The following is a 24,864-nucleotide window of genomic DNA, read 5'->3' on the forward strand; positions in this document are numbered from 1 at the left end:
ATATGGATAACAGTAATTGCTATTAACATATTTTAGACTTATTTCAGATTGGGCATCCTAACTATTATGTTTGTTAAATGGCTGATTTTGTAAGTAATTTACATAAAGCTTTTTCTTTGGGCATTTTTTCCCTCTCTTCTACTCATAATTAATGAATGTCTTCTGTATTCATGCTATATTCTGAATTCATCTCTAACATTTAGGAGAAATTAAGAATAGAAGAAAGAGAAAGAATTTTCCCCTAAGGTATTACTTAATGTTTACTTAGTACAAATTACTGAACTATTTACTCACTGGAATCAACAGAAATCAAAATCAGAACCATGCTCTGAAATTGCTGATGATCTAGTTGGAAAGACAGAATATTCACATAATGCACATAGAGTGGTGTATGTACAGGACAAAGCAACGTAAAACCAGATTTCAATCTAGATGGAAGAATCAGCTTCTGATTCAAAGTTGCTTTTTCCTAGTAGCCTCTAGTGCATTGTCTCCAAAATTTTATTTAAATGCCAAGTAGGACCTTTAGAGACAGTTAGCAATGTCTACCACTGATGACAAACCTACACTAGGATCTAGTAACTGATGAACTAATTGTAAACCAGATGGATCTGGATTGAGAAAAATCTATTCATGCTTCCAAATGTAGTTTGGCTTTATGAAACATCTGCCTGGTGTGAAATGAGCTAAAAGCCTCCAAACCCTTTACCATCAAGCCCATGGCTCAGAGGATGTACCAACTAGATAATCAGAAAAATATAGCACCTCTATTATTCAGGTATAAGTAATTCAATGAGGAAGGCAGAATAATTCTTAACTCACACTTTCCTCTCCTCAAGACCAAAATCCAACAATATTTAGCCTCGAGAGAGAGACCCAAAATTCCATTTATAAGGAGAAAAAAAGGGGGCACATAGGGATCTGATAATATATATTTCCTTTTTTGAACTGAAGCTTTCTTAGTAACAAGCAGATCAATTGTTGGATTTTCAGAAGTTTTGATATCAAACATAATTTAATCAGAGTGGCAGTAAAGACAGAATTTAGGAGCAGAGATTCCAAAGTCAGGTAAACATATTTGCAAACCCTCTGCCACTAGGGAAGCTTTTATTCAGCCATCATTGAGTTTATATTATTCATCACTAGAGTGAAGATAATAAAATAATGTGATGATTTTTTAAAATTAACTGAACAGTAGATGTAATGTGCTTAATATTATATAGTGGCTGGAAGATAAAAAATGTTCAAGAAAAGATAAGTACAAGTGTTATTTTATTGCTATTAGAGTTGTTATTTTTAACACTATTACTAAAGTATAGGATCTAGAAGAAAAATGTCACAAAACTGATTTGTGTTCACAACAGAATATAAGAGGTTGGAAAGGAGTAAAAAATCATAAGAAGAAAACAGGGTGAAATGAATTGGTAACAAGGACCAGCTGAAAGGTCACAAAAGGAGAAGTCAAAGACATGAAGGAGAAAAAGTCAGGTTACAAGGGAAATAAAACACCTTTGCAGAACTGGAACCTACCTTAGCAGAAATAAAGGGCAGATTGAAACACTGCCAGACATGAAGAAGAAGAAAACTGAAAGATCTTCAATAAGGAAGATAATCACTAACCAACATAATCTGCATTCCTAGTGAGATACAGAATTAAAGGTTTTTGTCAAAAGAATAACATGATCTGATGATTTAAGATTTGTGCAGTGAATTATATAATATACGAAGAACATACACACACACACACACACACACACATACCCATTAAAGAACTAAGCAGACTATCTTATTACACAATAAGTTTGGTACAAAATATTGCCAATATCATAGGATCTGCTTTTACACCACTTCATATCTCTTTTCTTCTACATAAGAGATGTCCTTTGGTGAAAAGCCATGTTGTAGCTTTTCTTTGCCATTTCAGCACCAAACTATGCATCCATTATCAATACAGGCACCTCAAAGATATTTCAGATTCAGTTCCACGCCACCACTATAAAGTAAATATGGCACTAAAATGAGTCACATGGTTTTTTTGGTTTCCCAGTGCATATAAAAGTTATGTTTACACTATACTGTGGTCTATTAAGTGTGTAATAGCATTATGTCAAAAAAACTCCACAATGTACATACCTTAGTTAAAAAATAATTTATTGCTAAAAAAACGTCAACCATCATCTGAGCCTGCAGTGAGTTGTAATCTTTTTTGCTGATGGAGGAGCCTGCCTTGATGTTGACGGCTGCTGACTGATCAGGGTCGTGGTTGCTGAAGGTTGGAGTGGCAGTGGCAGTTTCTTAAGACAACAATGAAGTCTGCCACATTAATTGATTCTTCCTTTCATGAACGATTTCTCTGTGGCATGCAATGCTGTTTGACAGCATTTTACCCACAGTAGAACTTCTTTCAAAATTGGAGTCAATTCCTCTCAAACCCCACCACTGCTTTATCAACTAAGTTTATTTAATATTCTAAATCCTTCATTGTCATTTCAACAATCTGCACAACATCTTCACCAGAAGTAGATTCCATCTCAAGAAACCACTTTCTTGGCTCCTCCATAAGAAGCAACTCCTCATCTGTTCAGGTTTTATCATGAGATTGCAGCAATTTAATCCCACCTTCAGGCTCCACTTCTAATTCTAGTGCTCTGGCTGTTTCTACCACATACTGCCGTTACTTCTTCCACTGAAGTCTTGAACTCCTCAAAGTCATCCACGAGGGTTGGAATCAACTTCTTGATTTCAACTCCTATTAATGTTGGAATCCTATGAATGTTGATATTTTGACCTTTTCTTTTGAGTCACAAATGTTCCTAAGGGCATCTAGAATAGTGAATCCTTTCCTGAATGTTTTCAATTGACCTTGCCCAGATCCATCAAAGGAATCACTATCTATGGCAACTATAGCTTACAGAATGCATTTCTTAAATAATAAGACTTAAAAGTCAAAATTACTTCTTGATCCATGGGCTGCAGAATGGATGTTGTATAAGCAGATATGTAAACGACATTAATCTCACTGTACATCTTCATCAGAGCTCTTGACCATATGCATAATATCAATATTTTGAAAGGAATCTCTTTTTCTGAGCAGTAGGTCTCAACGGTGGGCTTAAAATATTCAGTAAACCATGTTGTAAATAGATATACTGTCATCCAAGCTTTTTTGTGCCATTTATAGAGCACAGGCAGAGTAGATTTTGCATAATTCCTAAGGGCCCTAGGATTTTCAGCATGGTAAATGAGCACTGGGTTCAACTTAAAGTCACCAACTGCATTAGCCCCAAACAAGAGAGTCAGCCTGTCCTTTGAAGCTTTGAAACCAGGCATTGACTTCTCCTCTTTAGCCATGAAAGTCCTATGTGGTTTCTTTTTCCAAGAGAAGGCTGTTTTGTCTACATACATTGAAAATCTGTTGTTTAGTGTAGCTACCTTCATTAATTACCTTAACTAGATCTTCTGGATACCTTGCTGCAGCTTCTACATCAGCAGTGCTGCTTCATCTTGTACCTTTATGCTAGAGAGACAACTTCTTTCCTTAAACCTCATGAACCAAGCTCTGCTAGCTTCAAACTCTTTTTCTGAAACTTCCTCACCTCTCTTAGCTTTCTTAGAATTGAAGAGTTAGGGCCTTGTTCTGGATTAAGCTTTGGCTTAAGGGAATGCTGTGGCTGGTTTGATCTTCTATCCAGACCACTGCAACTTTCTTCATGTCAGCTGTAAGGCTGTTTCGCTATCTTATCATCCCTATGTTCACTGGAGTAGCACTTTTAATTTCCTTCAAGCACTTTTCCTTTGCATTTACAACTTGGCTAACTGTTTGGTGCAAGAGACCTAGCTTCTGGCGTGTCTCCGCTTTCGACATGCTTAATGTCAAATGATATCCTCACTAAGCGTAATCATTTCTAGCTTTTGATTTAAGGTGGGAGATATGCAACTCTCCCTTTCACGTGAACACTTAGAGGCTATTATAGGGTTATTAATTGGCGTAATTTCAAAAGTTTTGTGTCTCAGGGAAGAGCGTGGCCCAAGGAGAGGGAGACAGATAGGGGAACAGCCAGTAAGCAGAGCAGGCAAAACAGTATGTATAGATTAAGTTTGCCATCTTATATGGGTGAGGTTCATGGTGCCCCAAAACAATTACAACAGTAACATCAAAGATTACTGATCACAGGGCTTCCCTGGTGGCGCAGTGGTTGAGAGTCCGCCTGCCGATGCAGGGGACACGGGTTCGTGCCCCAGTCCGGAAAGATCCAACATGCCACGGGGCAGCTAGGCCCATGAGCCATGGCTGCTGAGCCTGCCCGTCCGGAGCCTGTGCTCCACCACAGGAGAGGCCACAACAGTGAGAGGCCTGCGTACCACAAAAAAAAAAAAAAAAAAAAGATTACTGATTACAGGTCACCATAACAAATACAACAATGAAAAGTTTGAAATATTGCAAGAATTACCAAAATGTGGCACAGGGACATGAAGTGAGCAAATGCTGTTAGAAAAATGGCACCAATAGACTTGCTCAATGCAGGATTGCCACAAACTTTTCATTTGTAAAAAAATGCAATATCTGCAAAGTGCAATAAAGTGAAACATAATAAAATGAGGTATGCCTGTTTAAGGTTTAGGTTTCCTTTTTAATGTACCTAAATGGAATCAAACTATATGTACTTTTTGTGCCCCATACTTTTCACTCAATATCGTTTTTGTGATCTATCCACATTATTCTATATATGCTTTTGAATTATTTTCATTACTGTACATTACTCAATTAGATTAGCAAACTTCAACTTATCTATTCTACTGTTGATGTACATTCAAGCTAATCTCAGGCGGTTTTCTAGGGTACATAACTAGGGCCATAGACTTACAAGGTAATACCAAACATTTAATTTGGTCATACACATTTCACAATATATAAGAGTTCCCATTGCTTTATTTTCTCGCCAATGTATGATATAGTCCAACTTTTAAAAATTTTGCCTACATGAGGTATATGTAATGAGATATTATTTCAGTTTTAATTTTTATTTTGCTGACTACTAATACCTTCATAATTCTTTACTCTTTTTAAACATAACATCAAACTGTATACTTTCTATCTTACTTTCATTATGATGTCATATTTATTAAATCAACTTTCTTGAAGTTTAATTTATATATATAAAATAAAATACACTCATGTAAACTGTATACTTTGACTAGTTTTGAAAATGTATATACCTATATAACAACCATGAAAAACAAGATATAAAACATTTCCGTTACAAAAAAGGTGCCCCATTACTTACCTGAAGTAAAACCCCTGCCATCCTAGACATCATGGAACTAAAGATCTACTTTCTCTCAATATGTATTTCTTTTACCTGATCTCCAGTAGAATTTTACTAGAAGTGACAAATGGTAAGAGCAGAATCCTTGCCTTCTTGTTAAACTTAGAAAGTTAGTCTTTCACCACTGAGTATGATGTTATTTGGAAGTTACATGGTTATGGCATGAAGTCAGTTGATCCTTGCTAGGTTGAAGAAGTTTCCTTCTACTCCTAATTAGCTAAGAGTTTATACCATAACTGGGTGATGAATTTTATCAAATGCTTTTTCTGTATCTATACAGATGGACATACGATTTTTTTCATCTCAAATTTTAAAAATATCCTTGCATTACTGGCATAAACCACACTTTGTAACAGTTTAGAACCCTTTCTACATATTTCTGGCTTCAATTAGCTAATATTTTGTTAAGGATATTTGCATCTGTATTTATGAGAGACATCAGTCTATACTTTTCTTATAATGTTGTGGCTTGATTTTAACATTGGAGTAATGCTGGCTTTATAAAATAAGTTGAGAAATATACCCTCTGACTCTGTATTCTGAAATAATTTGAGTAGATTTGGTTTTATTTCTTCCTTAAATATTTGATAAAAATCACCAACGAAACCATCTGTTTGGAGTTTTCCTTATAAGAAGGATTTTATTATAATTTCAATTTCTTTGACATAGAATTATTCAAATTTTAAAGCCATAAATTTGCCTCTAAATTTTAGTGGCATCCCACAAATTCTGATATGTTGGCCATCATCTCTTTAAATATCTCTCTGCCCCATTCTTATCTTTCCAGAACTCCAAATGCATGTATGACTCTGACAGGTATTAGATGCTATGTTCTGGTTTTTATTCCCACTCTTTTTCCCCTTTGGTTTTGGTTAGGATCATTTCTCTTGACCTATCTTCAATTTCACTGATACATTCCTTAGCTGTGTTCAATCTACTGATGAGTTCATTGAAAGAATTCCCCATCTCTAATACCAAATATATTTTTATATTTCTATGGTTTCCATTTGACTCTTGTAGTTTCCATATCTCTGCTGAAATTCCCCACGTGTTCATGCATGTCGTCCACATTTTCCACTAGATCCTGTAATATGCTAATCATAGTTACTAAAAGTCCTTGTCTGATTGTTCTAACGTCTGGGTTACATATTCTGTTATGCTTTTATTATGTAAAGTTGATAAATCTAGTCAAGATTTGAGCTTTGTGTTTTGTTGTTGCTATCATTACCGTCAGGGCACATCAGGCTTCAAACTCCTCCAGTGATTCGTTACTATTACCCGTACTTATATAGGGGGCCTGCAGTACTAGCAACTCTTTCTCTGTTCCTGCTTCACCCTCAGCTTTCAACAGTCCCTGATTGCCTATGCCGCAGAGAAGATCTCTCGCAATACTTTTTTGTCTCTCCCCTAGCAGTGCTTTGCTCTTGTCTATTATTCAAAATAGACTCATTTTTGTAGTAGGGTAAAGGGAGTTCTGTGGTAATGATCAACCACAGCCTTAGGCAGACTATTTTTGAGCCTCAAGGTTGGAACTTTCTTAGCATTTCTGCCTCAAGAATGGAACTTTCTGGCAGCCAAACTGTCCCTTATATCTGCACTTAGTCTTGTACAGGAGAGAGTTTTCTGCCCCTCCTCCGTGGTTTCTGACTGCTGATTGGTATCCATGTAGGATCCTGGACTCAAGACAGGTCTCCTGCCCCTACCCCAGGAGCAAAAGGTTTCTGCTTCTACCATTCTCTCATCAGCAAAGGATCTTAACCCACGTCCTACCTCTCCCCCAGAAAGGTTTTGCTTTTGCTCCCCTGCTCAAAAAGCAAGACATTTTTGCCTGGGGTCAGGGTCACAGAGGATTTCTATCTCTTCTAGTATCATCATTTTTTCTAGTATCATAAACCAGCAACTTAGAGCTTTTGCTTCTTATGAGAGAAAAATCTACAGAATGAGATCTTTCATACCTCTCTCCCAGAAAGCTGATCACCTCCTACATACTGCACCTCTTTTGAAATAAACTCCATTTTGAAATCCTCCATTGGAATGACTGTGATTCTGGAATTGATAGAGCTGATGTGTTTTGAAAAGCCAACATTATTAATGATACAGATAAAATACATTAAAATATTATGGAGTGAAAGAGAGGTAGTTTAAAGATAAATTAGTGTCCCCTTGATTGCAATAAGTTGTAAGATGTCAATCTTTTCATCTACAGCAAAATCTGGATAATATTATTGACGATGTTAAAAATATATGCATTGTTCTGGGATGTGTGGAGACCAAACAAATTACAGATGCTGTAAATGAACTAAATCTTATTCTTCAGAGAAAAGCAGAGGTAAATACAGTCATTTATTACACAGTAATTATTTTAGACCTAAGTTCAATAATTAATTAAGGAGAGTGAAAGACTTTTGACTAACTAGCATATATGTGGTGTGTGAGTGTGTGTGGGTACATGTACATTTCAATCATTTGCGGGTAATGGAAACTTAATTCTATTATACCAAAAGGATTTAGTTAAATTAAAAGGAAATTTCTTATACCTTTGAAGTGTAACTACAATATAACCTTCAAGTGAGACTGAAATCAACTCTACAATCCTACCTAGATGAATATGCTTATATAATAATATTCACAGGCAAGCGTTTGTATAGTCTATTAATGGCTCTCATGCACACCAGAGTATGCAGATGTAAGCACCCATGCTTGCATGGACAAGCACATATGCAGGAAAGAAGAGATCAGTTCACGTGGTATTCTTTGCTGAATCTTCAAGGCACACTGCTTCTATGATCTCACATTCTGTGATGATTTCCTGGTTTTTCAGTTTAAAAAATGAGTACTATGTGATTGGTTTTTTAAATCTCAGAAATATGATGTAGATTACGTGTGATTATTGCCCAAGAAAAAGATTAGGACATCTGGTTACAACAAATCATTCAATCTTGTTATTAGTTTAGCACGTGATAAAGCCAAAAGATATGATGCTGCTGATAATAACAACTAATACTTGATAGTGCATTGCAATAAGAGTTTCATTTACGTATTACTTAATTTCACTTCATTTTTATTTTATTTCAATTCATCCTCACAGCAATACCTTGAAGTTGGTATCTTAAAGTTCATTTTAGAATTAAAATCTGATGCTTAGAGTGCTTGTGTACAGAGGATTAATAAGTGGCAAAACAGAGATTTGAATCCAGGCCTCTATACACACTCCAGTACATATGAAACTTCATGAGAGAGTGATTGCATTCATTCATTATCTGGATGGATAGGAACAGCAGAGATTATATTACCTTGAATGTGCCAGCCTTGAAATTTCAAAAAGATATATTTAGAAAGTAGACAATTATACTAATATATATAAATCGCCATGCTTATTTTTTCAAATAGATGACTGATAAAAATCAGTAATTTCTTAATGTTGGACTTCCTATGTCTTATTATAATTAGAATTGTGGGTTTTTGCGATTAGACGTAATAATGAATATAGAAATTTAAATACCTTATTTGCATTACATGAACAGTGATAGTGATAACTAAGGAGCAAAAGAGTTATACCACCAAAAGATTTTCCAACACTTGAAGTTAAGCCAGGATACCAAGGTAGTGAGAATTAACTTTCAACAAGGCATTCGTTTCTCTTAGATTATCACATTCTGGAGATATTACAAATACCTAGAGCTGATAATAAAACACAAAGAGCATAGGGTCACACAAAGATGATTTGAATTCAAGATCTACAACTTTCTAGATGAATATCCTTTGGAAAATTAATTCACTTCTCTAAGTTTCAGTTTTCCTCATCTCTAAAACAAAAAAGAAAACAGAATTTGAAGGGTTCTTGTGATATTAGAAATAATATTAATAAAGGGGCCAGATGATAGTGCATCTTGAATGAGAATCATTATTATTACTGGAAGTTGTAGGGATGATGCTGGTGGTAGTTTTTCAGACTCTTCCGCATGAGGACAAGATGAAAGTTTTAACTCACACAAGCACCACTTAGGACCCTCTTATCTCAGGGCCATTGGTTACAGCCAGCTTCACAACAAATATGAGCCTTTGCTAGAGTAGGAGACCAGCTGTATGAATGTGGACACATGTCTTTCCATCTGTTAAGACCACTTGGTTGTTCTTCAATTTTTATGTCCTGCTCTTAGTGAATCAGAAGAAACAAACTGATCAAAGAAGGAGGAAAATCTAATTTTAGGATGAAGCACTTTAAATGCTGTTAAACTAGTACTAGCTATAAAAAGCTTTACCTTTAAACATTCATTTTCTGAAACTCCCTAAAAGAATGAAAATGACAATTTTCTCAGAAATATCAAACTTTCAATATATCTGAAGCCAAAAGAATCCTTCAAGGAGAAACTAAGTATTGATATTTCCTAGGAAAGCTATGAACAATTATAATTATCAAGAGAAGCTCATATTCACATTTCTTATATACTTATGAGCAGTAAATTGTATGTGATTATTCATGCATAGAAATGAAGAAAAAAGTTGACAATTAATAGTTTTATTCCATATATGTCAATGGCCAAAGTAAACAGTTCAATATCTCCAAATAAATGTCTACTCCAGATTCTACTTATTTTGAGGACACTTTAAAAGTTCACATATCTCACATCATTCAGATTTTTTCTCCATCCATTCTTCCATCCTATCTTAACTATAGGCCCACCTATACAAGAAAATTGGCACGAATAATAAGTACCTTTTACAGAATTTGTGCATTAACCAACTGTGGCTAATAATGCCAAAGTCGTTCAATCTATCCACCCACCATAAACCTAAGATTAAAGAAATACTGAGAAATATGTCTTCTGCCAACAAACTCAAAATTCAGAAGCTTTCCTTTTTTCTTGGCTGCATTTTTTGGTAAGAGACTATTTCCTGCCATACATGGAAGTAATTAAGTATTTATTAAATGTAAGTTTTGGCAAAATGAAAAATTGTATCACAAATGCAGTTGTACTCTGTCTACTGCATGCTCCCACTCAGCACTGTAAACAATTTTCCATCCTTCAGCATTATATTCCAGAAGCTCACATATTTCCATTAAATACATAATAAATGAACTACCAAAATAAAAAATATGGTCTTACGCATTGTGCTGTAGGTGGATGTCATGGTGATCTTAAAATACTAGTTTACATTTCTGAATAAACTGCATTCTAGTTAAGTCATGCTGACATGTTTAATAGTCTCACCCACATGGCTGGGGTAAAGATCTTATGTGTAGTTGTTAAGCCCAGTGGTTGAAACTATGCTCAGATGAAATATTTTACCTAAGAGAAATGCTTCTGAAAAGGTTCACGTGAATGATGCTTTTAAGTGAAAAGTTGTATGTAAATTTAATTACATTCTAAACACTACAGAAGTGTTTTCTCTCTAAAAGGAATACTGTAGCAAGTTCTTTGTTACAGGAAAATGATTATTCCCTAGTTTATTTGTTTGAAAATCCAGCTTTTCATTAATTGGATTTCCTTAAAAGCAAACTTGTCAAAGCAAAATATTAAAAAAATTTAGTGTCAATTAAAATGGATCTTATTAGAAAACTGAATTTGCTTTTGGACTGAAACGTCATTTCTAATGAACCTGTGAATCACCTACCTTATACAGTTTTCATGACAATAAAGTTATAACCAGTAAATACTAAACCACTAAAGTAATTCCAGGCCTACAATAGAGATAAACATAAACAAACAAGCAAACAAATAAAATCACGAAGCTAATGTATATGAACTTAAATGACAACAAAAATTTCAGACAGTATTTTTTTAAAATTCAGGATATGATCTCAAGTGTTTGACTATCATTTTTTTTAACCCTAAAAAATAGAGGAAACTATATAGTGAATCTGTATGATTTTGCACTCTTCCATCCAGCCTTGTTTCTGTGCTGCCCAAAGCTTGTATCTGAAGTGACAGCTAAAATAAGAACTGGACACACTAAACAAAGAGAATTACAAATCTTTTATATTAAAAGTTTAGTCACTGCTGTGGAAGGGGGATTGAGTTTAGGCTATATCTGTAGAACTGTTCTAATAATACTAAAAAAAGGCTGAGCTTATGCTAAAGATTTCTTTTTTTTTTTTTTCTGAATCAAATAACCTAGATTGCTGATTACAACAGTCAGAAGGCTTTTCTTTCATTTTACAATTTAGATTTCCTCTGTTTAGTAAGCAACATTGATATATGACACCAATAAATACATTTTCTTTTTATCATGCCAGAGAAATTTCTGTATGTAGACTTTGGATATTATTGGTTTGGTTTCCTAAGTTTGTTTTCTGAATAACAAGTGTATCTTTGGACCTGTTTTTCTTTTTCAGAATTTTCATCAAAATTCAGAAACTTCAGCAAAAGGTAAAACATACATGCATACTAAACAAATTATAAAACCAAAAATAATTTATATTTTTCAATTTTTCTCCAAATATTATAACACACACCAAAAGAATACTTTTGAGGGAAAAAATGCTTTGTAAAAACTTTATTTACTGATGGAAGTGATTACTCTGCAAGTGAATAAAAATCCACACTCCCTAAACTTTTGGCCTGAGGTTTTTTAAAAATAGGGAAAGTCAAGAGAGCTATAAAAATTAAAGGAATACTGAAAATATCCTTACAACAATTCCAAGAAACGATAAAATTTTATTTAGCTAATTATATCTTGAAGTAAGAGAAGTCAGAAATGCAGCAGATGTCTTTCTTCAAAGTCACAAATTTCAAATTTAAATTCAAGTTCTATTTGAAAGACCAATTTAACATAACAGGTAGGAGGATTGGTTCTGGAATAATTAGTATTCACAGAAGCTCTGAGCCTACAAAACTGCAAGCCACAGGAGGACTTTGCCTCTGTAGAAAAGAGCAGACTGTGACAGTGTGGTGTAGAGGAATCAGGCAGAACTGGTTTTGAATCCCCACTCTGCCCACTTTTTGACTCTGATCATAAAGAAGTAAACTCTTTGATCCTCAGTCTTCCTAATATGCATAAAAGACAGGATAGTATGTAAAGTGTGGTCAGGGTTGTTCTTGTTTGCACAGGCAGATGGTATTTGGCTTATGAACACTTATGAGTATCTTTAAGGAAATGGTCTGACTCACAGATGTTCAACTAACACCCCTGGATTCAAAGGTGACAGTGAAGCACAAATGATAACCCCAATCTGCCCTCCACACCCTTAGTGGTTTTCAGTAGAAAGTTATGTACAGAGCGATAGCCCCTCAACTCTATTCCCACCACTCAAAAGAAGACATTCAATTACATGGGAAGAACTCCCCCACTTCACATCACAGAGGAAAATGGGACAGCAAAGGATATGGGACAAAAAAATCTGTGCTATTGCAAAAATCTAGGCATTCATAAAACTCCAGAACACCACAGAATAAGGGGAGAGATAGACACCCCCTAACAATGTTTCTAACACAGAGTCCAAGTGAAAGTGCGGAGTGAACAAGCTGGAGGTATGCCTATATGAAACTGGCCCTTTCTTCCTTTCTATTAGGAATGCTGGAATAAAATCCCCTCATCCCATGTTCCTCAGGGGTTGGGATATGAGATCTCACAAAACTGCACAGAAATGTTCCCAGGGACTTATATTCTATGCTAAGTCATCACAGAGAAGGAATTAATTCTATGGACTAAAAATTCCCATCCACAGCTCTCATAAGCTTTTGATAAATCAGAATTCTCATTCTGCAACATAAATATATTTTTTTCTAATATTTTATTATGTAGAAGCACCTTACAGCAGTTTATGGAGCAGAAAGAAAGAGTTTGCTGAAATGACAGCAAAATGAAATGAACATTTGCCAGCATATACAAGCAGTTGCTTTCTATTTGGGTACTCTGAAATAAAATTCTAGAACACTCTTTACACAAAATGTTGATCCAACAATAAGCCACTATTATTGATGATTCTTATACTTAATATTCTTATTGATTAACCTCAATATACCTTGAAGCTGACAGGTTTGATCATACCTGTGCTCTACACCAGTGGTGAACAAATCTGGCACGCTGCCTGTTCGTGTGAACAAAGTTTTTTTTGGAACATGAAAAAAACCCCAGATTTTAATGCAGACCATGTCTGCAAGGAAAGTACGGCCTTCATCGGACACAAGAAGCATTGGACATAGGATGTGACAAACAGTAACGCTATAGAGACCATTTTCCTTTCAAATGTACACTAGAATAAAGTCATGTACTCTTACCACTTCATTTCCGAAAAAACCAAAACAGATTCTAATTAATGCATTTTAATTGCCTATATATTGTCATTGTTTCTTTATTTCCTGATAACTATAACTCTTTGCTCATTGCAAAATCAGGTGTGATAAGTATTATTTCTCCATATTTCACCACCAAGCCCAGTACTTTGAGTCCTTAATACATTTCTGATGATATCTGAAATGCATTTTTCACCCAGAGTACTGGAAGTAAAGCATAATGCATAAGCACACATCCCTATACTACCTCAAAGACGCAAATTATAACCTAAAATTGTATTTCAGCACAAAAAGTAAAGAGTAGAGTTTGAGTAATTATCCAAATAATTAAGATTCTCCAAAATGTGTGCTGGAGCTTGAATTAATGAGATCTCTCACTCAAGTTTATGATTTGTGTATTCATTTGCACAAGATTGGGAATTATTAACGAGAAGTTGGTGCCTCCCGCTTCAGAGTACCAACAGCACAATCTGGGGACTGGAGAAACAAGATGTTTCTATAAATTTATAATTCTCTGCCTCCTGTTGTTCAGGAGAATCCCTGTTGGTTGGCCTCCAGAGTTTGAGGAGGCCTCTTTAAAGACTATTTTTATGCTGCTTTACTCTTCTGTTTCATTAATTGCTACTGCTGATTTCTCAGAGAATTTTAATTACAGCTCTTTCACTCTGCTTGTCACCTCAGGCTGTTTCAACAAAGGACACAATTTTAGAAATACAGCAAATAAGGAAAATTTGGCCATCTCATGAATTTTGTACAAATTTATAATAACTGTGTTAAACAACAACAACATGTTTAATTAGGGGCAGAGCTACTGAGGGACAGGATGTGGGAAGAAGCTCCATGCTGAAGCTGGCCTCTTTCCTGAGTATCCAAACGCCTGGGCACTGGAACACTGCAGACTGTTGGAGGAAACATAAAGCTCTTCCTGCTATTTTCTTTTCAAACCAACTAGGAACCAAAAAGCAATTTATGCTTGTAAACTACTTACGAGAAAGTGCACGTGTTTGAAAAAACAGTAGTACTGTGTGATTTGACACTGAACATGACTACGCCAAATCTGTGACCTGTTCCGTTCCTAATCTTAATGGACATTTCTGTTTCTATAACTTAAAATATGAAAACCTTTAAATATGGTACAGTGAATAAACACATTATGTGAATTAAAAAAAAACCAGATCTTAGGAACATAAGTTTTAAGGATGTGCTTACTTGTTCTCTCAACGTCTCGTCAGCTTCCCAGGGTTCGGCCACCTCGCTCTCCTGGGCTGTGGCCCCGGGGGTACTCGGAGCTGCACGTGGCCCAGCCTCCCGCGGGGTTGGGAGCGGGGCTGGGCAGTGGAGCCCCGCCCCGGGCCTGGCGTCCAGGGCCCCACCTGGGAGAGGTGAGCAACACTAGCCTTGCTCAACCTGTGGAAGAAGAGCCTGCAATCTGGAGAAGAACTAGTGTTCAGTCTGGACCACTACGAAGCCAAGGCCACGCGGCACATCTTCCTCATCAGACACTCCCAGTACCACGCGAACGTCTCCCTGGAAAGAACCGCCCTTTGACCCCACGAGTCGTGAACCGGAAGTACTAACTGGCCTGGGACTCACCAAGCTCGGAGTTGAAGTTTAATAAAATCGTCCGTCCGTCTGTGACCAGCGCTATAGAAACCTCCAACAGCATCAGCTAACACCTGCCAGGCGTCTGGAAATTCAGCACAGTCCTGCTGGGGGGAAGGCGGGCCCGTTGAAGCCGACCCGCCCGGGTCTCGCGGGAAACGGAGGCTGTGCGGAATCACGAGACTGAGCTCGGATGCAGGCCGACTTCTGGAGCTGCATACATGGGCGGACGGCGAGCATCTTCAGCCGCTACACCTTGAGCGGGCCCGGCCGTTCCCTCCACAGGCGGGCCCCGCGCATCCCTCCGCCTCGGCCGCGTCACCCACCCGGCGGTCCCGCCCGAAGGCCGAGGAGCTGTCCGGACGCTCGGGGACACGGCCTTCAGGCCTCCGGACCGAAGGCGGACCCTCTGAGGGCCGCCTCGAGGGGCCGCTCTCCTCCTCAGCCCTGCGCCCAGCTACCTGCGTGGGAGCCGGCGATGACACGGTTTCTCCCCTCTGATTTCCCCGCATGGGCTGTACTGCCGTTTCGTTTCATTTCTCCAGGACAAGGCGTCGGAAAAGTAGAAATGTCTAAAATTCGGCATATCAGTACATATTTCTGGCCCAGGATGGAAAAGGGAACGTTCAGGTCGTATCTTTGGCAGGGTTTTCTGCGTCACTCTCATCTAACAAGACGCACCTGTGGGGTTTAAGGAGGCCCTTTTGGGGGGATTGGACGAGGCCTGATGTATCAAGGGGTCTTGGTCATGACCACAGGAGCCTTGCGACCCCCGACCCTCGAGACTTTGTCAGCAAAGACAGGCACGGGTGACTCAGGAGCAAGAGGGCGCCAGAGCTTCCATTCATGACACTTCACTTTATACATTCACCTAAGACCCTTTGTCACTTAAATATGTGTCAAAGATTTTCCTCTTCTAGGTTAAAAAAAATAATTTTAAAACATAATTTTTATATTTGAGATTATTCATTTAACTTCTAAAACGTTATAGTTGAATATTAAAAATAATTTCAAGTCGTGAGCATTATTATGATTATCGGCCTTCACTCATTCACTACTGCATACAAAATACCAGCAGTGAGTGTTATTCACTGGCCCCATTAAGAGTCTGACAGTGAATCCTACCCCAGGATGACGTTCGTCATCCTCATAACCTTCTCCATTGTCATGGCGCCATCTTTCCTGCTTTGGATCAGAGTCCACCAGTTCTGCCTGGTCCATTTCAATAGCCTCTTCTGCTTCCTTCCCCTCAGAGAGGAGTTTTTCCAGCAAAGCGTCTATTGGGAGAAAGAACACCAGTCTCAGAAAAATTTACCTTAAATTCGATGATTAAGGGACACTTTTCATGTGCTCTACAGTAAATTGGCATGCCTTCATTTAGCAGACGCTTGGAAACTCCTGGCCTCTGTACTTAAACAATTTTATTCATTTTTTTTTTTCTTTCATGACAAGTCACTTCTGGGAATAATCAATAGACTCCCTTTAAATAACTAATGGTAAAGCTCAAGTAAGGCTTTGATTTTGAAGAAATGTAGTAAATATCATAAATCTTTCACTTTAAACTTATTTCAGATCCCAGCCATGTACTAATACCATTCTCTTTTTATAGCAGCACAATGTATATGATTAGTGTTCAGTTAATGGCAAACATCATAGCATAATCAAACTTATTATGATTAATTCTTTAGATGGAGTTTGTTTAAAGTACTTATAAGCCATGTAGATAACATGTACCTTGTATGAAAATTAATTCTGAACAATAATAATCTAAAACAAAAATATTGCAAATTACAGTTGATCAGAATGCCAAATTAATAACCCAAAACTCTGATTTGTGATTAAAAGTTGTGCTTCCCAAATTTCTGCAACTAAAGATATGAAAGCTTATTAACTATCTATACTACTAGCAGCTAACCCAGGCTGCATACAGAGGCACAGATGGCTAATTGGCTTCAGTTGGTAGAGTGTCATTTAAAATAAATTTTCTTTAAATTTTGTTATAAAAATTTTCAAAGCTGTAACAGATGGTTTTATGATAAATATTGCCCTTCACAGATGACCTGACTTCTATCCCTTTCCCCACCTAGGTTTGATAGAAAGAGTGACAACTGAACTATCTACCTCCGTCTACCACCTAATTGATATCTATTGCAGCAGCTTTTATGCAGATTTCCAGCCTCTAAACGCACCTGTGCATAGTGTTTCCTGCGTAAATCTGGGGCTCCATTCCCACCTTAGCTTCACAGTGTATGCAGCCCACAATATTCCAGAGACCTGGGTGCACAGGTAAGTAATGATGAGGTTTTTGCAAAAGAGTTAATTAATTTTGTGTAGCTTCTAATTGAGTATAATTTGCCTTGTTCTTATTTGCAGGAGCAAACATTTTATTTTGAAATTTAATCAGCATGGATTTATCCATATTCTTAAAATCATTTACAACTTTATTTCCAGTGCACATTCCTTTTCCCTCAAGTCTTCTCCCATTCTCCATATTAAAAATAACTGCATGTTGTCCATGTATCATTATGGAAACAGAAAATGCTCATCCTACTTAGTGATTGCCCTAAATTTTTCATTTTTTATGTTTGAGTTTAAATGACTAATGCCAATTAACACAGAGCAAGACAGCACACACACATACAGGGTGATGGGGAGTATTTAAAAATAGAAAAAAAGTCACTTTGATCCCTATCAAGTTGTGAGCAGTAAATATTTTGTGAGATTAGTACATTGATAAAGTGGGAATTAGCCAAGAGTTATTTGAGTTACAATAGAAATTAACCACATTTATGCATGGAACATTGCCAGATTTTAGGTTGACTCTGTTATATAGTATTTTCTTGAATAACATAATTAGAGTAATATTATAATAATTTTTTAAAATTCCTTATGGATTAAATCTATAAGAAAATACTGATTAAATCAATTAAAGTTGATAAGAGAATAGTAATTTTCTAATGGATTTATTGTACCCACTGCATTTAGCATCTCAAAGAAAGGCTAAAAGAAACAATTTTAGAGAAAAGAGAAATAATTTTTATCTTGGAGTGTATTTTTGCAAATAACAACTGTACGAATATTTATAGAGTTAATTATAAAGGAAATTTTACCTTCATATGTAAAAAACAAAAACTATCATCTCTCTGTCTCACATATGCATTTCTTTAAAACCCATGGGAAAATTGTCTTATGCTTTTTCTTAATTTTATGAAGAATTTTAAGAGGCTAATGTATAATCTAACAAATTGCCACTCTAATGAATGTTCTCATAATTTTTAAATCATTACTATATCCTTATTAATTTTAATTCACATGGAAAAACTATGTAGCCAGATAAATACAGATAAAGCTATATGCATAGAGCATGTATTCAGTATTTATATATGGTGGGAAATTTAGTTCTGTTTATTTTTTCTATTGTTTTTCTATTCTCTGTTTTTTTTATTTCACATAATCGTTATTATTTTCTTTCTTTTAGCTTTGGGCTGAGTTTGTTCTTCTTTTTCTAGTTCTTTGAGTGTAAATTTAGATTATTGTGATCATTTTTTTAATTTTTAATTCTTTTTAAATTTTTTTTTAAATTTTCTTTTTTAAAAAATTTTTATTGAAGTATAGTTGATTTACAATGGTTTGTTAGTTTCTGCTCTACAACAAAGTGAATGAATTATACATATACGTATATCCACTCTTTTTTAGATTATTTTCCCATATAGGTCATTACGGAGTATTGACAAGAGTTCCCTGTGCTATACAGTAGGTCCTTATTAGTTATCTATTTTATATATAGTAGTGTGTATATGCCAATCTCAATCTCCCAACTTATCCCTCCCCTGCCAAGTTTTCCCCCCTGGTAACCATAAGTTTGTTTTCTACATCTGTGACTCTATTTCTGTTTTGTAAATAAGTTCATTTGTACCATTTTTTTAGATTCCACATATAAGCGATATCATATGATATTTGTCTTTCTCTGTCTGACTTACTTCACTCAGTATGATAATCTCTAAATCCTTCCATGTTGCTGCTAATGGCATTATTTCGTTCTTTTTTATGGCTGAGTAATATTCATTGTATATATGTACCACATCTTCTTTATCCATTCATCTGTCAATGGACATTTAGGTTGCTTCCATGTCCTGGCTATTGTAAATAGTGCTGCAGTGAACATTGGGGTGCATGCATCTTTTCAAATTATGGTTTTGTCTGGATATATGCCCAGGAGTGGGATTGCAGGATAATATGGTAGCTCTATTTTTAATTTTTCAAGGAACTTCCATACTGTTCTCCATAGTGGCTGTGCCAATTTACATTCCCAACAATATTCCCTTTTCTCCACACCCTCTCCAGCACTTATTGTTTGTAGATTTTTTGGTGATGGCCATTCTGATTGGTGTGAGGTGATACCTCATTGTAGTTTTGATTTGATCTTTCTTCTTTTAATGTAGGCATTTATTGCTTTAAACTTCTTTTTTTAGTACTGCTTTTGCTATATCTCCTAAGTTTTGGTATGGTGTGTGTTCATTTTCATGTCTCAAGATATTTTCTAATTTCCTTTTTGATTTCTGTTTGACCCATTAGTTGTTCAAAAGTATTCATTTACTTATTCATCTCACTTATGTGGAATCTAAAAAACAAAACAAAACAAAATGAAAACAGACTCTCAGAGAACAAGTGGTTGCCAGAAGGGAGGGGTGGGGATGGGGGTGAAATAGGTGAGGGGGTTAAGTGGCATAAGCCTCCAATTATATAATAAATAAGTCACTGAGATATAATATACAGCATAAGGAATATGATCAATAACATTGTAATAACTTTTTTTACCCATACAGATGGTTACTCAACTTATCATGGTCATCATTTCATAATGTATGCAAATATCAGATCATTATATATTACAACTGTACTAACATAATATTGTACAACTATATTTCAATAAAATAAAAAAGAGAAACTAAAAGGTGTTAATTCCCATTAATTTGAGAATTTTCCAATTTTATTTCTGCTACTGGTTTCTACTTTTATTTTATTTTATTTGTTCAGAAAATATACTTGGCATGATTTCAATTTTCTCACATTTGTTAAGACTTGTTTTGTGACCTATTTTGTGATCCATGTGCACTTGAGAAGAATGTGTATTGCCCTAAGCTTGGGTGGACTGTTGTATAAATATTCGTTAGGTTCATTTGGGCTATAGTATTATTCAAGCCCTCTGTTTCTTTATTGGGCTTCTGTCTGTTCTATTCATTATAACCAATATTGAGATCTTCTGTTATTATTGTGTTATTGTCTATTTCTCCTTTTCATTCTGTCAATGTTTGCTTAATATATTTGCTTCAATTTGGGGTGCATGTATATTTACAACTGTTGTATCCTCTTGATGAGTTGACCCCTTTATCATTATATAATGTCCTTGTCAGTTGTGACAGTTTTAACTTAAAGTCTATTTTGTCTTATATAAGTATGGCCACTGCTGCTCTCTTTTGATTACCATTTACATAGAATATCTTTTTCTGTCCTTTCACTTTCAGGGATGTCCTTAAATCTAAAGTACATCTCTTGTAGACAGCGTATGGTTGTATCTTGTTTTCTAATTCATTCAGTTATGCTATGTCTTCTGATTATAGAATTTAATGTATATTTAATGTAATTAATGATAGGGAAGGACTTTCTATTTTCATTTTTTCATTGTTTTCTATCTTGTAGCATTTTTGTCCCTCTTTTCCTCTCTTGCCATTTCCCTTTGTGTTCTTTTGAGTTTTTGTAACGGCATACTTCAATTCCTTTCTTATTTTGTTTATCTTCTATAGGTAGGTGTTTTCTTTGTGGTGACGATGGGCCTCACATAAAACATCTTATATTTAAAACACTGTTTTAAGCTGATAACAACTTCAATCAGATACAAAAACTCTACTCTTTTCTTCTCCCCTCACCACACTTTATGTTACTGATATCACAAATGGCATCTTCTTATATTTTATATATTTTTATTATTAAAGTTTTTCCATACTTTGTCCATTATAGTCTATCCAGAGTTAAAACTTGTTCATGTACCACCATTACAGTCTTACAGTATTCTGTATTTGTCTGTATATTTTTCTTTACCAGTAAGCTTTTATACTTTCATATGCTTTCGTGTTGCTGTCTAGCATCGTTTCATTTCAACTTGAAAGACTCCCTTTAGCATTTCATGTAAGTCAGGTCTAGTGCCGATGAACTCCCTCAGCTTTTTACCTGAGGAAGTATTTATTTTTCCTTCATTTTTGAAGGACTGCTTTGCCAGATATAATTATATTTTTTTCTTTCAGAACTTTGAATGTATCATTTCCACTCCATCTGGCCTTTAAGGTTTCTGCTGAGAAATCTGCTGAAAAACTGATGAGATCTCTTTTATGTGGCAGATCACTTTTCTCTTGCTGCTTTCAAAATTCTCTCTCTGTCTTTGACTTTTGATGTTTGATTTTAATGCGTTTTAGTGTGGTCTTCTTTGGGCTCATCCTAGTTTGGTCTGTTGGGCTTCTTGAAACTGAGTGTCCATTTCCTTACTGACAATTTACAAGTTTTCAGCCATTATTTCTTCATATCAGCTTTCTGCCTCTTTCAGTTGTTTCCTCCTGGGACTCATATAATGTGTATATTTGTCCTGTGTGTCCCATAAGTCCCTTAGACTTTCTTCACTCTTCTTCATTTTTTTTCTTTTTGTTTCCCTAACTGAATAATTTCAAATACCTATCTTTGAGCTCACTGATTTTTTTCTTCTGCTTAATCAAGTCTGCCCTTGAACCTCTCTACTGATTTTTTTTCAATTCAGTTATTGTATTCTTCAGCTCTAAAATTTCTGTGTGGTTCTTTTTAATATGTTTATCTCTTTCTTGATGTTCTCATTTTGTTATATATAAAATTCTTTGTCAGGTAGTTCATATACTTCCATTTCTTTAAGATTAGTTTCTGGAGATTTATTTTGTTCCTTTGCTTGGGCCGTGTTTTCCTCTTTCTTCGTATACCTTGTTTTACTTTGTATTGGGATTTGAGCATTTGAAAAAAACAGCTACCTCTCCCGGTCTTTATGGAGTGGTTTCATATAGGGGAAGAAAGTTACCAATCAGTCCAGCTAGAGATTTGCGGGGCCTTTCAAATATTTTCTGTAGATGCATATTCCCTGGGCTTCTGTGATGCACACTACGCTTTCCCTGCTCCCCTCTCTTCCTGCCAATGCAGAGACCATCAAGCTGCATCAACCTCTTCTGTTGCCCCGCATATCCTCTGGAGTGGCAGCAAGCATCCCAGCTCTTCTTTGTTCTCCTAAATCCATGGTCCCCAGGCATTTAGAGTATATCATACCCTGTCAGCATTCTGAGACAGAAACCAGTCCCTCAGGCAGCACCCCCCAAAAAAGCTGCAACATTGGAACCACAATCCAAATCTTTCCCAAGGGAGAAGCTGGGAGTTGGGGGTTTTCTCCTATTCATTTTGCACTGAGCTGGGGGGGAAGTGGTGAGTGAGTTTGCGCTAGTTCAAACCATTGCCTTTGTTCTCAGAGTCCTCCAAACTGGCACCCATTCCTATTCTGCATTTAGATTCAGCAAGAGAGAAACCCGTCCCTTGGATAGACCCCTAAAAAGTCTGAATGTTAGGCATATGTTCTAGTCTTCTCTTTCCCAGCCAAGGGAGAAGCTGGGAGCTGGGAGTTTCCTCCTGATCCCACTCTGCTGTGAGGAGGAGCTCTGCAAAATGAGTGCCATGAATTTTCCTGCTGATTTTTATGTGGCCGGTTTTGCACTTGCCTGTGGTGCAAGAGCCTTTTAACATGTTTCTGGATTTCTCGCAAAGGAAATTGAATTGGTGTCTCCAGGGGGGAAGGAGGGTCTAGGGCTTCTTATTCTGCAATCTTGCTGAAGTCACCAAACATAAATTCTTAGTAATTTTTAAAGTACACTCTATACAAGCAAATAGCACTTTATCATTTCATTTGACTTTTAACTATAAAAATAATTGACCCATATAGAAAACTGGTTCCTTTATAGTGTTCAGCTTATTGAATCAATGTTGTTTCTTTTTAGGTATAAAGCATTTTCTTTTTCCTGTTGGCTTACATATGCTGGAAAGAAACTGTGCCAAGTGAGAAACTGCAGAAATATTCCAGTCAAAAAATTGTTTTTTTTCTTGGTCAACTGGAATGAAACGTAAGTTTAATCTTTATTCTGGCAGGATCATTTGTCTAATAAAGATCAGGGGTTTTTTCACCCTTTTCTTAAGTGAAGGGTATGATTTTTTTTTAAATATTGTCAGTTGATTTGATTCAGTGATGTGATAAATATGCTAGGTATAATAGATAACTGATTTCAATTCAGCATATTAAAGGTCCATTTAAAAATCTAGATAAGTGTCCAATCTACGTGTGTTGAACTGCTCAAAGATTGAAATTGGGAAAGGGAGAATTATTAATCATTCACAGACTGTGGATAAAAGGAATACCCTCTACTTGGGGTTAGAGGGAGGTAGATTCCAGATATAACAAAGAAGAAAGAAATCACCTAGTAACATATGTAGTCTCCATTTTTCCCCAAAAGCCAGTTATAAATTTGTTTAAACAATCAAGTTTTTGAACAGTAATTATCTATGCATTGTGTAAACTGTCACCTAATTTGGGGTAAGCAACTCCTACTTCATAATTTTATAGAGATTTATTAAATGAAGAAGGAAGAGTACCTTCTTGACACTATCCATGCCTTCCTCTTCTTCTCTGCCTCCCACCTCAAGCCTTTGCTTTACTCAGAATCTCAGGGGGCTCCTAGGCTCCATCTATGGTTTTTATATGGTTACCATTGCTTTTCCTTGCTATTCCCATGACACTGCTCTGCTGTCCTTTCTCTGGGGTCTCCACTGATCCGCTGAGAACCAATTTTCTTCCCACCACAGTAGAAGCAAACTCCCCAGCCTACTATCCATCAGCCATTTCAGAAGATCAGGCTTTCTTAGGAGATAATTTGATTCCCAGTATTGTACTGTCCTATTGATATATATGAGCCAAAACTTCTGGGACTCTGAAGATGGTGTTAGAATAGTACCATCTATCCCACTCTTAGTGGGGAGACTGAGTCCTGAGGCATAACATGTGTTCCTCAATTCTTACATACTCCAAAGCAAATCTTCCTTCTAGGTCTGTGACAACCTTTATCTCTTCTTGAAAACCTGACCTTCAATTACAAAATCCCCTTCCATTGCACAGAATCATTTCTGCTTGTAAAATTCTTTAGTGGCTCCCCAATTCCTATAAGGTAAAATACAAGTAATTTAGCATAGCACACAAGGCCCTCTGTGGTTTGGTCCCTGCCTATCTCTGCACTTTCATCTCTGGAGTTAGCCCCACTGTCTGCCCATGCACCCAGCCAGCCACTCTCTGCGTCTGATCTACTTACCCTAGGAACTGAGAAATCACGCCTCTGCTAGGGGTCATCCATCTGTCAGAAGGACAGTGTCTTCACTGCCTACTTTGGGAACTCCTAATTATCTTCCAGAACACTCCTCCACCTTCTCTATAAACCCTTTCCTGTATCATTCTGTAAAAATTGGCCACCTTTTCTTTTTTCGTTTGGTCTGAACCTCAAAGTACTGTCTTATGGTCGCTTACTGAATGTGTTTGTTTACATTTCTGTTTGCTTCTGCTAAAGGATACAAAGATTTTTATTTTCAAATTTTAAAAT

General features: G+C 36.3%; 1 protein-coding gene across 5 annotated transcripts in view; it reads left to right on the forward strand.

The window, feature by feature from the left end:
- PIK3C2G (phosphatidylinositol-4-phosphate 3-kinase catalytic subunit type 2 gamma) overlaps positions 1 to 24,864 on the forward strand; it is a 373,466-nt gene that overhangs the window by 86,795 nt on the left and 261,807 nt on the right. For all 5 annotated transcript variants that reach the window (XM_069541180.1, XM_060024362.1, XM_060024360.1 and 2 more), the window contains 4 exons: positions 7,534 to 7,656; positions 11,665 to 11,698; positions 17,254 to 17,452; positions 23,221 to 23,343. In XM_069541180.1, the coding sequence (XP_069397281.1) occupies positions 7,534 to 7,656; positions 11,665 to 11,698; positions 17,254 to 17,452; positions 23,221 to 23,343 (479 nt within the window). The remainder of the gene's footprint in view (positions 1 to 7,533; positions 7,657 to 11,664; positions 11,699 to 17,253; positions 17,453 to 23,220; positions 23,344 to 24,864) is intronic.

Source organism: Delphinus delphis, chromosome 11, assembly GCF_949987515.2.
Source record: "Delphinus delphis chromosome 11, mDelDel1.2, whole genome shotgun sequence".
In the NCBI taxonomy this organism is placed as follows: domain Eukaryota; kingdom Metazoa; phylum Chordata; class Mammalia; order Artiodactyla; family Delphinidae; genus Delphinus; species Delphinus delphis.